The sequence below is a fragment of the Python bivittatus genome, unplaced genomic scaffold, assembly GCF_059951505.1.
Source record: "Python bivittatus isolate LINGU-HERP-01145 unplaced genomic scaffold, Pbiv_v1 ctg000480_np1212, whole genome shotgun sequence".
In the NCBI taxonomy this organism is placed as follows: Eukaryota; Metazoa; Chordata; class Lepidosauria; order Squamata; family Pythonidae; genus Python; species Python bivittatus.
Window position 1 is genome coordinate 34,476,191 of NW_028277075.1, and position 17,812 is coordinate 34,494,002.

The 17,812-nt window shown below is 41.9% G+C and overlaps 1 protein-coding gene across 1 annotated transcript in view; it reads left to right on the plus strand.

Annotated features, from left to right (window-relative positions):
• The window catches only part of CHST1 (carbohydrate sulfotransferase 1), a 36,145-nt gene extending 18,960 nt beyond the window's left edge, over positions 1–17,185 (plus strand). The window contains exons 2-3 of the mRNA XM_088145081.1: positions 545–646; positions 14,006–17,185. Coding sequence (XP_088001207.1) covers positions 14,050–15,309 — 1,260 coding nt within the window. The 5' untranslated portion in view covers positions 545–646; positions 14,006–14,049 and the 3' untranslated portion in view covers positions 15,310–17,185. The remainder of the gene's footprint in view (positions 1–544; positions 647–14,005) is intronic.
• Positions 17,186–17,812: the final 627 nt, after the last annotated feature.

The window sequence follows — 17,812 nt, forward strand, 5'->3', positions numbered from 1 at the left end:
ATATCAAAGTTGGCTCCCAGACACAATCAGCTGTATTAATTTAACTTGCAGCAGGTTCACCCAGAAATTGCGCCAATGTAGTTTCATAAAGAGAGGCCAAAATTAAGGTGGACAGATGACTCATCAGGAAGTAAGTAATAATAAATTGGGCTCTTAAAGCCATTGGTTACTGTGATTATCTAAATGTTGCTGCACTACAAATCCCAACATCTTTAGCCATGAACCATGCTGCCTGCATTGCAGCTGAATATCATTTATTGATACATTGAACATTGAGCACCAAATACATCTGCTGGCAGGGTTTTACTATTCAAGAGTCAATAGGGAACTCTTGGATTCAGAATTCCGCTGCAGGTAGCTATTCTAGGAAACACTGATATTATTCATTTGTGTTGTGAGACAAAGTCTGTGGAAATAAATTATGTAGTACACATGTATGACAACAGGAAATTTTGACCACTCAGATTTTCCAGATACTCTGTGCTGTTTAAAGAACATGTATTTGCTGCAGAGAACATTAATATAATATTGCTATTTCCTGTAGAAATCTTCATGTGTAGCCAGGAAACTCACAATAGTGATGTGGAGGACAGCAGGACATGCCATTATCTTGCAACAGCTGCGCAACATGTTACCCATTGAAACAGTTAAGTATTGCATGATTAACTCCTTGATCTTGCATGCCCAGGCAGCAAATTCTGGATGGTCTCATGCTGCTTGAATTGCTGATTTGTCCCACAAGCTTGATGTGAGGATAAACTAAAACTGGTTGTAATTCTCTTTGGTTAGGATGAGAAAAATCTAAACATTCAGGACAAAAATTCTGACCCAATCTGAGCAATGATAAACTTGAATGACCTGGTTTTTTGTTTTTTTTGTTTTCCTTTTCTTTTTGCCCTGCTGTACTTAGATGGGAAACCACCAAGAAATTCTAGGCCTGTAGGCATTGGCATCCATGGGGACAGGGGATGGTCAAACCACTCAGTCTGCTAAAACTAGCCAGAGCCTATGGCTAGAGTGAGAAGTGGGGAAAAGAATCCTAGGTTAAGGCAGTGGTAAACATTTTCCACATTGTTGCCAAGAAAACTATGTGAACATATTGTAGTCTCCAGGAATCAAGATCAGACTGAAGGCATTTTTACTTTCATTTCCTTCAAAAAAGGGAGGGGCTCACTGTAGAAAAATTACCCCTTTTAAACATTGGCCTTAGACACTATTTCCTTGACTTTAAACAACTGCTAGTGTGGATATAAAGGTTAATGTATTGGACTAGGATCAGGGAGTTCCAAGTTTAGGTATAGTTCAACCAGGAAGCTCAGTGGTTGATTCTGAGCCAGTTGCTTGTGTGTCCACGTGACAAATTTCAGCCCAAAAGCTCTGTCAGTGGGCACATTCCACTATTTTACTACTCATTGTGTGTGATTCTTTAACCAAGCTTTGTGAGTTGCATCACCAAAATCTGATACAGTTGCACTGGGTTTCTGGAAATCAGGATTTCTAGTTTACTTGGGTAAGGTACAAATTTTGTTTAAAAAGCTGAATGCAACTGTTGGAGGGCAATTTTCAAAGATGGTTCATGTGAATAACTCACAATTTTGTTTAGTGTTGTTGGAAAGAAATCTTATCAAGTTTGTTTCCGAGCTGGGAATAAAAATACTCAGGCAGTGCTTGAAATGGAGATAAGGTTTGTTTCTGAGAGCACAACATGCAAAGTCAGCTATCAGATGCAGCCGCCTTCAATTTCTCTGGAAGCCCTTTATATAGAGAAGCCCTGCTTTTGTTCTTTTGCTCTCTAGGAATTCTTAGAAATTGCACTTAGCCGGAGTTCTGAGAGGGAGCGCTCTGAAGTCAGGCACTCCACTGAGTTGTGGTTTCCTGCAATTAGGCATCCTGTTGAGCTGTGGTATTTGCCTGCCTAGCGCTGCTTCATTGGAATGCTATTTCTTTGGGGAAGAGATCTTTTGTTATTCGATTAAGGAGATATTTGGCTAAGTTCAAGCAATGTTAACTCTTCCTGCCCCATTTTAATCTTTTGTGTGAGCCCATTCTAATGGGAGATGTTAACCTTTTGCCTTGATTGAGGGAGGAAAACTGTATGGTGGAAAACAGCAAAGAGGAAGACAGTATGTCAGGGGAGAGGGCTTGATTTTCTTCCCACAACCCCCCTTTGTGCAAAAATTATAGTATTTTATGCACACCCAGATAAATCATTGTATGAACCAAATTTGTACTTTTCATATATTTGCATCATTATTAAGGATATTTGCCTGAGAAGAAGAGAGACTGATTTCATTTGGGGACAGAGAAGCATTCTCTAAAACATCCTAAACAAGGGTGTAGGCATTGAGCAAAACAGCAGACAAATAGTCCTATTGCCACCAAGCCCATAATTCCCAGAAATATTGTCTAACAAGGCAGAGTTCAGTAACCAGGAGGTGAGTCATGAGAAATCAAAGAAGCCCTGACTGTAGCCGAAGTTGTGGACCAAGGTCTTTAAATCCCATATATTTCCTTCTATTAACCAGAAATTATCAGACAAATTAAAACAGTACATGCCTTTAAATTCTTTGCACCCATGATTACATCATAGGAGTTAATAATCAGTCGCAGCCCTATTTTCTAATGTGGCTTCATGAACTTACATTAGCTCCTGATTGAGGGCATCCAAGTCTCTAAAGGTGGCATTAAGACCTTTGGCAATTGCACAGGCTAAACTATTGATGTTGTGGGCATTGTGAGTGGCTAATCCTGGAACACCCGCTTTATTTAGCAAAGATGCATCTGAGTCACAATATCAGGGGTCAAGAATTGAATGTCCCTCTTCTCCTGATTGTGACTATTGGGTGCAGAGGGGAGGACCATGGCCACCCTTCTGAGGAAACATGGACCTCCTGTGGAATTTGCGGGAATGTAGGAATAAATGCATCTTCCGCAAAGAAGGAACCTCCTAAGGGTAATTTGATATGTGAATAAGTAAAAGATATTTCCTCAGAGTGATTGCATTGCATATAGAAGTTAGTTAGGTTCTGACAGTAGGGGACCTTAAACACAGCCTGCGTGCAATTAACCAATTTCACACAGCTTTCTGCAGCAGTTACAGCTGCTATATTTAAAGTGAACATGCTCCTGCCATGACTTTTGGTAGCTGAACTCCAACTAAATATTGTGCTGTACGCAGTGGTCATATCAAAATTCTCAAGTATTGTATAGTTCTGGATCACACTTGGAGTTGCGGGTATTCCTACAAGACGTTAACACATCCCCAACTGATTTTCCTCCTTCTAAGCAGAAATCTGTGACATTGAAAACTTCCCTGGCTTAATATTCCCAAATATTTTCCTTTTCTGAATGAAATCCTGACCTTAGTAGTCCTCTGACTTCCAAAGTCAATAGCGTGAGTATAAAGCAGTTAATTAGAAAGCCCATTTTGCTGGTTTTAAAGTCCCAAATTGTTTAGAATCCTAGAAAGCTTTTCAGACCCCACTGGTCAGTCTCTGGATCTTTCACGGGTTGGATCAGTTGTAATCTAGGAGACGCAGCAATTTTGACACTGGTCCACCACTGCAGGCTTCTCGTGTGACCAGTGGATCCAGATGTTTTGTTCTGCCACTTTCACTGCTGTTTGGAATGGTCTCTTCCACCTTGGCTGTAGCGGGAAGCTCCTGGTGAATGAGTGGATCCACACCCAGTCTCCAGGTTCAAAGGGATGCAGGGCTTCCTCTAGCAGCTGGGTCTGGGTCCTCTGTTGCCACAATCGCTAGAGGTGCCTGTGTAGGGAAGAGAGATAGGAAAGCAGCACAGCACTAAAGCTTTCTAGGTTTAGTGAGTGCAGATCTAATTCCTTCATTACATCTGGTGGTCCTCCAAATAGCAGTTTGAATGGTGACAATCCTATATCTTTTCTGGGTCTGGTTCTCAAATGAAATAAAGCAACAGGTAAAACCTGGGGCCAGTATAAATGCATCTCCTGACATAACTTACCCAATAGTGTTTTTAATCTCCTGTTAGTTCCCTCTACCCACCCACCCACCACTTGACAACTGGGAGTGATATGGGGTATGCAAAATTTGGGTGATGCCTACAGCTTGCAAAACATGGATAATAATTTGAAAGGCAAAATGTTTGCTGGGATCCATATCCAATATACTAGGTTTACCAAACCTAGGGACCAGGTCTCTTAAAAGATGTTGAGCAATCTCTATGGCTGTGGCATGGCGACAGGGGAGGGTTTCCACCCAGTGGGTGAGCTGATCTCAACATACAGGGACATATTGGAAGCCCTTGCATTTTGGCAGCTGGATGAAATCTAGTTGTAGTTTCTCAAAAGGACTCTAAGCCCATGGTCTTCCTCCTGTGTGTGTTATTTTCCCTGAAGAAGCATTGTTGCTTGGCAGATTAGACATGACTGTGCCACCCTTGCTGCTTCTGAGAACATTCCAGGGGCATGCCACTCATGCCTAGCCACATCCACCATTGCTTGAATGCCACAATGTCCCTTTGTATGTATTTGCTGGCAGATGAGGCACAGAAGGCGTCGTGGAGCAATGGGACGGCCATCTGTCACTCGCCAAAACCCATCAGTGAATGTGGCTTCTAATTTTTCCTGCCATTGTTCACCTCCCCTCTTTCAGCAAAATCATCATAGGAAATAGATGATTGCAGATGAAAAACAGGAGCAGTCACAGACAGGGGAAGAGGCGGCAAGGTGGCCCATTTGGCGAGAGCATCTGCATAGCAATTACCTTTTGTGATGGATGAGTCATCATGCTAATGGGTGCTGCAATGAACTACAGTGAGGGCGGATGGCAGCAAGATAGCTTGGAGTGTTGCCATAAGAGTGGCATGTGCGATGGGAGCACCCAAAGAAGTGAGAAATCCCCTCTGTTTCCACAATGCTCCATATCATGGCAAATACCAAAGGCATACAGTCATGTGAAAAAGAAAGTACACCCTCTTTGAGTTCTGTAGTTTTACGTATCAGGACATAATAAAAATCATCCTTAGCAGTTCTCAAAAGTAGGTAAATACAACCTCAGATGAACAACAACACATGACATATTACACCATGTCATCATTTATTTTACAAAAATAAAGCCAAAATGGAGAAGCCCTGTGTGAAAAACTAAGTACACCTTATGATTCAATAGCTTGTAGAACCACCTTTAGCAGCAATAACTTGAAGTAATCGTTTTCTATATGACTTTATCAGTCTCTCACATCGTTGTGGAGGAATTTTGGCCCACTCTTCTTTACAACATTGCTTCAGTTCATTGAGGTTTGCAGGCATTTGTTTATGGACAGCTCTCTTGAGGTCCCACCACAGCATTTCAATCGGGTCGAGGTCTGGACTTTGACTGGGTCATTGCAACACCTTGATTCTTTTCTTTTTCAGCCATTCTGTTGTAGATTTGCTGTTGTGCTTGGGATCATTGTCCTGTTGCATGACCCAATGTCGGCCAAGCTTTAGCTGCTGGACAGATGGCCTCACATTTGACTCTAGAATACTTTGGTATACAGAGGAGTTCATGGGTGACTCAATGACTGCAAGGTGCCCAGGTCCTGTGGCTGCAAAACAAGCCCAAATCATCACCCCTCCACCACCATGCTTGATGGTTGGTATGAAATGTTTGTGCTGATATGCTGTGTTTGGTTTTCACCAAATGTGACACTGTGCATTATGGTCAAACATCTCCACTTTGCTATTGTCTGTCCAAAGGACAGTGTTCCATAACTCTTGTGATTTGTTCAGATTGTCATGTTCTTTTTAGAGAGAAGAGGCTTTCTCCTGGCAACCCTTCCAAACAAACCATACTTGTTCAGTCTTTTTCTAATTGTACTGTCATGAACTTTAACATTTAACATGCTAACTGAGGCCTGTAGAGTCTGAGATGTAACTCTTGGATTTTTTGCAATTTCTCTGAGCATTGCACGGTCTGACCTTGGAGTGAATTTGCTGGGATATCCACTCCTGGGAAGATTGGCAACTGTCTTGAATGTTTTCCACTTGTGAATCATCTTCGTCACTGTAGAATGTTGGACTTTAAATTGTTTGGAAATGGCCTTATAACCCTTCCCAGATTGATGGGCAGCAACAATTGCTTCTCTAAGATCATTGCTGATGTCTTTACTCTTTGGCATTGTGTTAACACACACCTCAATGCTCAAGACCAGTAAACTCCTAAAACTTCGGCTTTTGTAGAGGTAGTCACACTTGTTGATGATCAATTGATCAAGGGCATTTGATTAGCAGCACCTGGCTGCTACTTAGCCTCTTCATACCAATGGAAGTAGTAAGGGTGTACTTAGTTTTTCACACATGGCTTCTCCATTTTGGCTTTCTTTTTGTAAAATAAATGATGACATGGTGTAATATGTCATGTGTTGTTGTTCATCTGAGGTTGTATTTACCTACTTTTGAGAACTGCTAAAGACCAGGTGTTTGGGATTTTAGTGTGGGACCTTTAAGATGAGAGGATCTCCCAGAACAATGTCCCTGGAGTGTTTGACAATTTCAACTGCAGCTGCAACAGCAGGAAGGCATGGGACCGTTCCTTGAACAATGGGGTTCAGCTGAACTGAATCGACTGTTGTGTGGGGTCCAAGGATTGAGATAACACCCCAGAAGCTATGCCTTAGTTCTCATGTACAAATAAGGAGAAGGCTTGTTGTAATCAGGCAAACCCAGTGTGGGAGTAGAAGCCAAAGTTCGTTTTACTTTTTTGAAAATGCGTGTTAAGTCTTAGGTCCATTGGATAGGCTCTGGGGTGTCTTTGAGGGTTAAGTGGATAAGTGGTTTAGCCAGTTCCCTGAAGGAGGGAATCCAGGGTCTGCAAAAGCCTAAGATTCCCAAAAGGGCTCATACCTGCCACTTGGTTGTTGGTATCTTCATACATAGGATGGCTTGGATGCACTCTGGAACCAATTTTCGGGTACCTGGATCAATTATATATCCCAGATAGGTTATTTCTTGTAGGACATACAAGAAGTTTTGTAGGTGAAGCCTTGTGTCTCCTGTTGGCCAGCTTGGAGAGTAAATGATGAGTGTCAGTGTGATACTCCTCTTTGGATGGGGAAGCTAGTAATAAATCATCCACATATTGAGTTAATATGGAATGGCAGGTAAAGAAATGGAGGATAAATCTGCCTTAAAAATTTGGGAAAAAAGGGTAGGTAACTCAGTGGCAACCACCTCTGTGGTTGACGGGTCCAGGTGTGTTTTTGGTTGTCCCATGTAAAAGCAAAAAGATATTGTAATGCAGGATCTATGGATCTGTTGGGATGCTGAAGAAGGCAGCACACAGATCAATGACTGTGAAGTGGGTGGCTGTAGCTGGTATCATGGTGATGATGGTAGCCGGCTGGGCACAACTGGAGCTCGTGGGATGACATATGAATTAGTGGCTCGTAGGTCATGGGCAAAGTGGTAGATTGGCTTACTGGCCACATCTACCTTTGGTTTCTGGACTGATTGGAGTATCGCAAGGTGATGTGCATTTGCACAAAATTCCTTGTGCTAAGTAAGCTTTAATTAAATTTTGAATGGGTTCAACAGCTTCTGCTGAAATTCTATATTGTGGCAGACAAGGCTGGAGGCTTCACCTGGACTCAGGGATAGCACTTTTTAGAAACCTACTTCTGTGGAATCCCGTCCCCATAAAGAGGCAGGTAAATTCTGTAAATCTAAAAGGAGGGAGTGTGGCTTGTTTGCAAAAGGAGTTGTTAAGCAATGCATGTGGGTTAGGGGAATGTCTAAAACCAGCCCATCTGGAGTACTTTTTATCATGGCCCCAAGATTGCGATGGCCCAAGTAAGTCTCTACCCATTAGGGACAAAGGTGATTGAGGACAGATAGGTCCCAGTTCCACCCTAATTTTGTTAGTGAATTCGACTGGAATTAATTTACCTCCCACCTCAATAAAGTTATTGCAAACACCAGTGGAACCTTTGAAAGGGGGATGGGTAATTAGAGAAGCAGTTGCGCCAGTGTCAGTGAAGCAATCATAAGGTTTGCCTCCAATGATAAGTATTAGTAAAAGTAAAAGTTCACCTTTGGGGCCCCAACTTAGTGGAAGAGAGAGATCAGTATGGGATGGGTTACTGTGGACATCCCCAGGATCTGCTCATTAGTATTGGAGTCCAAAACTTCCTCCCCCGTTGTTGGATATAAGTGGGGAGTTGTCTGGGGGCATGCTGCTGGGATACCTGCTGCCAGAGGGGGTAGCTGCAACTTGGAAAATGATGCTGGTGGTGGTCTGTTGTGGTGAAATATCTGGGGATGGCTGGAAAATTTTTGTGTCCCCCTCTCCACTGGTCTCAATCTGCAGGCCTTTCTCGTATGTTCCTCTTTGCCGCACTAGTAGCAGACTACTGGCTTTTGTCTTCCCTCTTGATTTCTTGAGGGCCAGGACTGTCTATTTTCCTGCAAGGCTGCAAACATTTTTAGATCTTCCCTCCTTTCTGTTCTTCTCTTCTGTTCTCTCTCTTTTTCCCTTTCTGCCTCCTTCCTATCTTTTTCTTCCTCCTTTAATCTCTCTTTCTGGTTAAATACAAAGTTGGCAATTCTGTGCAACTCAGGAATTTCTAATGCTAACTAGTTAGAGACAATTGTTTGAAAGTAATTTTGGGTGTCATTAGCCAATTGATCAATGAATGCTGAGGCTAAAATCCTCTGATCCTTGTGGTTATTTAGATCTAAATGCGCATATGTGGTGCCAGTTTCTGGTAAAGGGACTCAGAAGCTGTCTGGAGTTTGATCTTCCCTCTGTGTGGTGTAACTGAAATTCAGACCATTTTAGCGGTTTGCGTCCCAACTCTTAAGGGCTTTTAATAGATTTTCTTTAGTCCGAATATATTTGTCCCAGTGACTAGAATCACTGTAGTCCCAGTGTTGCCAGGCAAAATGGGCTGGAACTGCTCGTCCAGGGACAGGGACTATGGGTCTTCTGGCTGTTTCAGCAATTTTCTCAAAAAGTTTAAAAATCTCATCTCTGGTAAGGAAGATGTTTAGCCTTTGCATCATATCTCCCCAAGATAGATTATGGCTTTCAATAATTGACTGCAGGGTGTTGATGACCCTTTGTGGGTCCTTTTGAAAGGGAGGAACATTTTTCCTCCAAATCACCAGATCAGACGTGGAGAAAGGCGTATGGGTCAAAACATTTTATATCACCCGTGCTTGGCTGGGTATAGGTCTTTGTAATAAAGGCACCATTAATTTCCTTGCAGCATTCCCATCCAAGACATGTGACTCAGGGTGAGCTGGAGGGGCACCGGGTGTGATTGAATTAGAAGTTACACTCGGGGGATTAGAAAGTTCTACCCAACAGTACTAATAAGGCAGATGGGAAGGCTTTAATTCTGGTTTTAAAAATTTTAACATGGCATAGTTGAAAGTACCCATTTCAGGCTAGATTGAATTACCAGCTGCATCAGTAAACTTATTCCATTCCAGACATAAATTCCATGCATAGCTTTTCCTCATTCCTGCCTGTATGGGCAATTAATATCTGTCCCAGGTGAGGAGCATCCTTCCCAAAGGGGCACTTCCAAAGAGGCATCTGGGGAGACCTTTGACTTGCCATTCCCCATTTCTGTCCCTAACTACGACATGCATGTCCACCTAAGTTTGAGGTACTCTTTTGCACCTGAAGACTCCCTAATGGAGTACTGGTCCTCCCTTTTTCACAACCCTGGTTCCGGACTAAGAAAGCAGTAGAAGGCAGACTGGTATTTGCTCAGTTAAAGTCAGTCATCCAACCTTTCGCTGCCTGCTGGGGCATGCGAGTCTAGTCAGTTTCCCTTGCTTTCCAGGATCTCCTGGTCATCACCTGAAATGGACTAGTGGAAGTCTAGGGGTGACTGAAACTGACTTTGATGCATAGCCTTGGTCAGCAGCTGGGGTAAAGCACAAAGGGGAATATCACACTTGCACGCTCACTGGGCACCAGACACAAAAGTAAATTGCAGAGTACTTACTGGCTATGAAGTCTCTGGTTCAAGCAACCGTTTGGCCCAAAACCAAAAACTCCCTTTACTACCAAGGCCTGATGACATAGCCAGATCTTGAGGGACTTCTGGAACATTGACAGGGATGGGGCTGACTGGACTTTGGTGTGGGGGGAGAATGTTCCATAAGGCAGGTGCCACAGCAGAGTAGTCCTGCTTCCTGGAACCCGTCAAGTGTAAGACCCCAGCAGATGCTTTATAAGGTTGTTGGGATACAGCAGGATGTGGAAAGGCTGACTTATGTTGGCCTGAGATTCTAGAAGGATAATAAGAGTCTCCTCCCTTAAATGCTGCCACCTGAGATTCAAGGGATCCCTACCCTTTTAGCCTTCTGGAAGACCATGAAGACCTGGCTGTTCCTCCAAGCATTGGGCTAGGATGTGGGTTGAATCAGGAGGCTATTTAGTCTGGCGGCTGGTGGGAAGAGTGATTTTGGTGATATAAGTTTTTCAAATAATAAGTAAGATCCATTTTGAAAGCAGATTCTGCTAGTCTGTACTCTATTTTCTAGCATCTCATGTATTCCACTATGAGGAACATCAGACCTTTACTACCTTCTTAGCTGTATCTCTATCATTTGTTAGAAGGCAGGGTCTGTGCTTGCATGAATCAAATAATGTGTTTCCCCTTTCTCTGGGCCACATTTTACAATTCCCCCTCCTTATTTTGTACATTTGCAAATCATGCATTTCAGTGATTATTTTTCTTGGTATAATACATGAAGGTTAGTTCAGTAGACAGGGGGCTTATCCACGTTACTTTGTTGACCTGTCACCAGAATGGGATAGTAACTATTTGCTTTGATGGTGGAAACCCATAATTTCAGCCTTTAGTCATCTCCCTCTCATTGCCAATTCAACCTCTAAGTGCTTTTTACTGTTGCAGTTTGAAAGTGGTCTTTTCCTGTTACATCACCTACATGCTCTTTTGTGTTTTGGCTGGGGCACTTTACTTTCTCCAAGGCTAAGTCTAGCACTTCATAGGCTAATTCATAGAGGAAGGAATGACTGCTCAAGGGAGGTGATAGTTGCCCTAATCTCTAAGAAATGCTAAGACCTTCTCTCCAGTTTTGGTATTAAAATAATGCAGTGGCTGACAGCCTTGTCTGGTATGTAAGAGATTGGTGGTTCAAAAGTAGGTTTGACAACAAATAATGCAACAGAATTGTTTTTAATTACTATTTTCTTTTCCTTAGTTAGTTAGCTAGTTAGAAAAAACTAGCTAACTGAAAGAAAGTAATTAAAATAATTATGTTAGCTTTTAAACCACCACAGAGTGCTTAGCTATTGTACTATTGTGGCAGTGATGAGAAAGGAAGGTCTTGTAGTGACTAGAGTGAAAAACAACTTACAAGAAAGAATTTTTTGGCTGGTGTGGGTCTTCCGGGCTGTGTGGCCGTGTTCTGGAAGTTTTGTTTCCTAATGTTTCGCCAGCACCTGTGACCGGCATCTTCAGAGTGCAGGAGCACAGACAGGAGCAGAGCTGGGCACAGAGAGAACTGCTCCTGTCTGTGCTCTTGCACTCTGAAGATGCCGGTCACAGGTGCTGGCGAAATGTTAGGAAACAAAACTTCCAGAACACGGCCACACAGCCCGGAAGACCCACACCAGCCATCGTATGCCGGCTGTGAAAGCCTTCGACAATACAAAGAATTTTTTATTTTAAAGATGGTTGCTATACCTATATATATATGCATTTGATGTTTTCACTCTGTTCACTCTGTATATATACATTTAATTTTAGTCTATATAGATATAGTTTCACACATGCACACATCACATATATAACAGTATATATTTGCATTAAACGTATATGTGCATTAAGCTCCATCCACAGGAAGGAAAGTGACTGGAAGTTTCCCCCTGCCCCCCGGAACAGAAAGATGGGAGGCACAGCAACAGAAAAATGTGGCAGCCTTCAGTCCAGATGGAATATCTTGCAAATTGTTGCCAAGTGCCTCAGTCTGGTCATATTTGTCATAAACTGGATTAAATATAAATTGCCAGAAGCACAGGACAGAAGCAGCTTAAACAATAAGTGTGGATATGCCCAGAGAAAGCAGTTGTGTTATCCAAAATGCTTTTTATTGCATTTTCAAGAAATCTGTTGGGCATATTTCCAGAGGCTGTCAGGCTTCCATTAGTGAAACCTCAAAACGGACTCTGATGTACTAATCTTTGCTTCAAATCTCAAACTACAAACAACAATTTCAGTTTCTTTGCTATGAAATGCAAATAGGTCCACATACAGATCTGTTCCATCTGGTGACGTTGGATCACAGCAAGGGTTCACTGTGGATTAAACTGTCAATACTGAGAATAATGGAGTGGTATTGTATAAGAGAACTCTTAGAGCCAGGTGATGCCTCTGCTAACGAAAGAGAAAAACAGGTGATATTCTCTGATTCCTTCTGTATACTCTCTTCCACGCTGATTTGAATGGCCCATCAACCTTCTGAAGTTTATTTTTAGAAATGTGCAAGGGGTGGAAGGGGGGGGCTTGACAAAAAGTGTACAACTTCCTCTTCTATTACTAGAAGTATCTAATAGAACTAAAACTTCTGGAACAACACTGTTAGATTCTTCCCGCTAGCAGCATCTTAATTTTACAAGGGGAATTTTGTTGCTGCTGAACATCAGCATTTGAATCATAAATATGTTTGTCTTTCTATTTGCATTTCATAGGAAGAAATTGTTCAGTGTTTTCGAACAATTTGCAAGAGATGTCTTCATAATTAGGGACTAGAAGGCTGACATTTTGTCTTTTGATATTTTTATGTTGATAATTTAGAAAATAAAAATACACTATAGGATTGATTTCACTCAATTAGTTTTTATTCTTCAATAATTTCCTGAATCATATGTACAAAACAGTTAACCAGATGCCTTTGGTAATCAATTAATCAATAAGTGCGTGTATGTGTCTCTGCCAGCCCCCCCATTTGATTGGCTAAAGCTTTATGTGTTCTGTTTGTTTAATCAGAAATGGGTATTCTGTGCAAACAAATGAGCAGAATGCCAACATTAGAACCTAACCCTGGTGGGATGAGGAATTGGGTGTAACAGAACTTGGAAAATTGCATGTAAAAGGTCAGGAAGCAGATGAGATGACAGGGTTGATTTTTCAGTGACCACACTTCACATGCCTATGATTGTGTTCCCCCTTGTGTGGGTATGTGCTTATTTTTTTATCCATGAAACAGTTGAAATCAGGATTGTGTGTAAGAGAAAGGAAGGGCTAATTTACTATCATTCCTCTGCAGGAGATTAGGCTGTGGGGTAGTAAATTACTCACACCTCTCAGTGTGCTTTGTTGGTAAAGATTTGAATTTGGCACTCCAACCTCTGGCAAGGCAGGTTGTACGTTGCTTGTGAAAAACATTTTCTCCTTCCATTAACCATCCCAGGTATTGTTTTTTTAAAAAAAAGGAGGGAGAAAATGTAATTCTTTTGAATTTTACCTTTTTTACCTTTTTTATCACTTTACTTAGAATATAAAGACTTGAGATTACAGAACACAGTGTTTACACATACACAGACACACATTTAGTTCCAATTGAAGTTGATATATTCAATTTGTGCCTGAATTATATATATTATTCCACGCATTCATGGACCTGGGGTCATACATTGCCCCCCCCCCCCAGCTATTAATACAGCCTGCTGCAGTTGATCAGACTGCAGGGGACTGCTTTTCATTGGCAATGAAAATGCAGCAATTTTCACCTTTTTTACTAGGAGAGAAAGGGAAGCCCTTAGGCATCTTTTTTCTTCTCAGCAGGGCTGAAAATGTAGATGTGTATAAACTACTGTATTTAGAATATAAAGTCTTGCGATTACAGAACACAGTGTTTACACATACACAGACACACATACCTTTTTGTAATGGCTTCTTGAGATTCCTAAAAGGAAGCTATTGCACAGAGTGTGCATGATTTCTGTTGGAGTATAGATGTTCTGGGAACCTCGCATTCAATCAGATTGACTCTGTTGTGTTGCAGATACTAAACTGAACTGTGAAGAATCTCCATGAAGGTGACCAGCCATGCAATGTTCTTGGAAGGCTGTCCTCCTACTTGCTTTGGCCTCCATTGCTATCCAATACACAGCCATCCGCACCTTCACAACCAAGTCCTTCCAAAGTTGCCCTGTACCCAATCCCATGAATTGTAGCCTGAATCAGGAGGTTGAATCTGCTGACAGACTGTGTGATGAAAGCCCAACTTTTTCTTACAACCTTTCTAAGAAGACTCATGTCCTGATCTTGGCCACCACCAGAAGTGGTTCTTCTTTCGTTGGTCAGCTCTTTAATCAGCACTTTGATGTTTTCTATTTATTTGAGCCCCTTTACCATGTCCAGTACACCTTAATTCCAAAGTTAACACAGATGAAGGGCTCCATGGACCGACGGATCATGCTGGGAGCTGGCAGAGATTTGCTGAGGAGTCTTTATGACTGTGATCTTTACTTCTTGGAAAATTACATCAAACCACAGCCGGTGAACCACACCACAGACAGACTCTTCAGGAGAGGGGCCAGCAAAGCTTTGTGCTCTGCACCAGTTTGTGAGACACTGGCACCAATTGATACCACTCTGGAAGAAGGGGACTGTGTGAAAAAATGTGGCACTTTGAACCTGACTCTAGCCACTGAATCATGCAAAGATCATGGGCATGTTGCTATCAAAACCGTGCGAGTGCCAGAGGTCAATGACCTTCGGGCTTTGGTGGATGATCCAAGGCTCAATCTGAAAATTATACAATTAGTGAGAGACCCCAGAGGCATCCTTGCTTCTAGGAGTGAAACATTTAGAGACACTTACAGACTTTGGCGAATCTGGGATGGCACAGGTAGGAAACCCTACAACTTGGATGTGACACAACTCACCACTGTCTGTGAGGACTTTTTGAACTCCGTTTCCACTGGCCTAAATAGACCCTCATGGCTGAAAGGCAAGTACATGCTGGTGCGGTATGAAGACCTAGCTAGGAATCCTCTAAAAAAGACTGAGGAGATGTACGAATTCCTTGGTATCCCAATGGATAGTAATGTGGAACGATGGATACAGAATAATACAAGAGGAGACAGGTCAGCAGCCAAGCACAAATATGGGACTGTCCGAAATTCAGCAGCAACGGCAGAGAAGTGGCGGTTCCGCCTCTCTTATGAAATTGTGGCATTCACACAGAATGCATGCCAACAGGTATTAGTACAACTGGGTTACAAACTAGTGTCCTCTGAGAAGGAATTAAAGAACCTCTCCATAAGCCTGGTGGAAGAAAGGGCTTTCTTGCCCTTTTGGTAATGCAGATGTTAGGGCTCGTATTGTAAGTTTGAGATGAGCCATTTGTAACTGTTGCCTTACTTTCCCCTTTCCCACCTACTCTCTAAAATTTGCACTAATTGTTGAATGGGATTCTCAGAAAGAAAGTTCCCCTTCTCAAACCATTGTATAGATGGATGACTATTGGGTCTCTTAAGAGCAAAAACTAAAATAAACAAACTGTGGACAGGTAGCAATGTTTACAAATCACACACACACGTAACAATGTATAAAAGGAAAAAAAAGTAACCCTCGGCTTTCCACACTGATGGGAATCTGAAGGCTTATACTTTTGCACTTTTTACTTTTACAATGTAAGAGGTAACTATAAATATATATATATATATATAAAAATATATATATGTCTAATTTATGAATAGTGTTGTCACCTCCCTCCCAACTCCTATGAGCAGGTTTTACTGTTAGCTGATCATGGAATAATCTCTTTGTTTTTAATCTTGTTTTGATATGTCTGAGTCATGTTATCAGGCTGGTTGCTGATCTATCGTTTCTTTAGTAACACTTATGACGTTTCTTTGTGCCAAAAGAGAGAGAGAGAGAGAGAGAGAGAGAGAGAGAGAGAGAGAGAGAAAGAAAGAAAGAAAGAAAGAAAGAAAGAAAGAAAGAAAGAAAGAAAGAAAGAAAGAAAGAAAGAAATGTGCTAAATGAGAACAACAATGCTTTATCTCTGTGTTTTCTGCAAATAAAGTATTTAATAAAATCAATTGTTCCTGGAGGGTGAAATTCACCAAGCCAGGCTTAATGAATCTTCAGACCATTGAACTCTGTTCAGGGCAGCTGTGGACATCATTTAATGTTATGTGAGGGAGAAGGAGGTGGCAACTGTATTTTTAAAGAGTCAAGGATGGGCAGTGGGAAGAATGATAGTAAGACAAGCTGACAATCTGATTTAAGTGACAGAGTGCAGAAGTGATGGCAATCTTGTGATCTGTATAGGTTTAAAACACTTGTCCTTTTTATTTGTAATCAATTGCAGCTGGTTGCCTGGGAATCCACAGGTGGGGAGGAAGGGGGGCACCTGTTTGATGCACATTACCTAATTTGCATTTGTGTGACAATGTCATGGCACATGTGATATTCTCATAGCTTGTACCAGATACCTATGACTGGTTAACTCAGTGTAACAAAAACAGAGCTAAGGCCTAAAAAACCCTGCCCGTCTGCCTGCTAGAGTCACCATATATTCAGAGGAGGTAGCCTAATAGGCCAGCTGGAGCCCCCAGAGTGTCCAGTTAAAGGAGATGGGGATGGCCAAGACTGCTACCCCAATCAAAGAGAACTACTGGAGTTATGCCTGAATGGGGATGGGGGCAGCCCCCTTCCCTTACTTTCAGCACCTCATTCTTTAAAACATTCTTGGCCCCAATCTTTACTACTCAACTTCCTTTTTCCTAATCGAAACATGCTTAGCTTTCAAGTTAGGTGATTAGTTTCAGCATTGTCAGAATTAATACTGGACATGTAAAGCAGATTCTAGTATCCTTGCCTCTCTTAGATCTTAGCAAAGGAATGGCTAGAGAGCTGGACTTAGCTGGACAATTGCTAGAGGATTATATACAGACTGTTGTGTCATTAACATGTTGAAATGTAAAAAGAATCCCTCTGGGCAGGTTCTCTCACCATGCAGACGTTATTTGAGAAAAATGCAGGGAGCATCAAAGGGAAGCAGGAATCTCTTCCATTGGTGGATGGTCAGCATTGAATAAACCCTAAGAATTCTGTGTTAGTGACCCAACTTGCTCACAAATGAGGTCAGAACTCCCTTTGGAAAAGGAATGGCTGCTAAACCATCCAAAATATTTAGTGCATATTTTTTTCAAGCCTGATTCCAGAAGGATTGAGGTGGGAGAATTAGTTAGGGAGGGTAACACTGCCTTTCCTGCCTTCTGTGACCTGCCAAAATCTTGCACTGGAGTCCACATAAAGCTTTTTTTTTTTCCCGGGCAGGGGGGGATCTACTTGCTACTCAAGGAGAGGTTTTCTATATCTGTGTGTGAGTAGGATGTGAATGGATATATGCATGTGAATGGCGTGTGTATGTGCCCCTCCCCACCTGGTTATAACCTGCTCATTTTGGTGTTTGGTCCTTGGAAGAGTATAACAAAGGAAATGCACACATAAAATTAGCAAGAGCTACACTATAAAAGTTTTTTTTTAATATCCAGTGAGGAACAAGGTCATTCTTTTGTTACGATCTTCATGCTGAAGAGTTCTGTCTTGAGCCTGTTTGTCACTGATAATGGTAGTGTATGAAAACTGCATGTTTATATGTCTCAATGTTTCCAGTGTTGTGACCATATTTTTAGTATGGGGAATTATTCAAGATTGCTGTATTTCCTGATCTGCAGTTCAGAAATAAACATTATAGTGTTGGTCAGCCTAGCACCTTAAAGATGTATCTGGCTACAATATCTGTCATCCCAGACGACAAGCCATGATGGTAGTTGTAGTCCAATGCATCTGG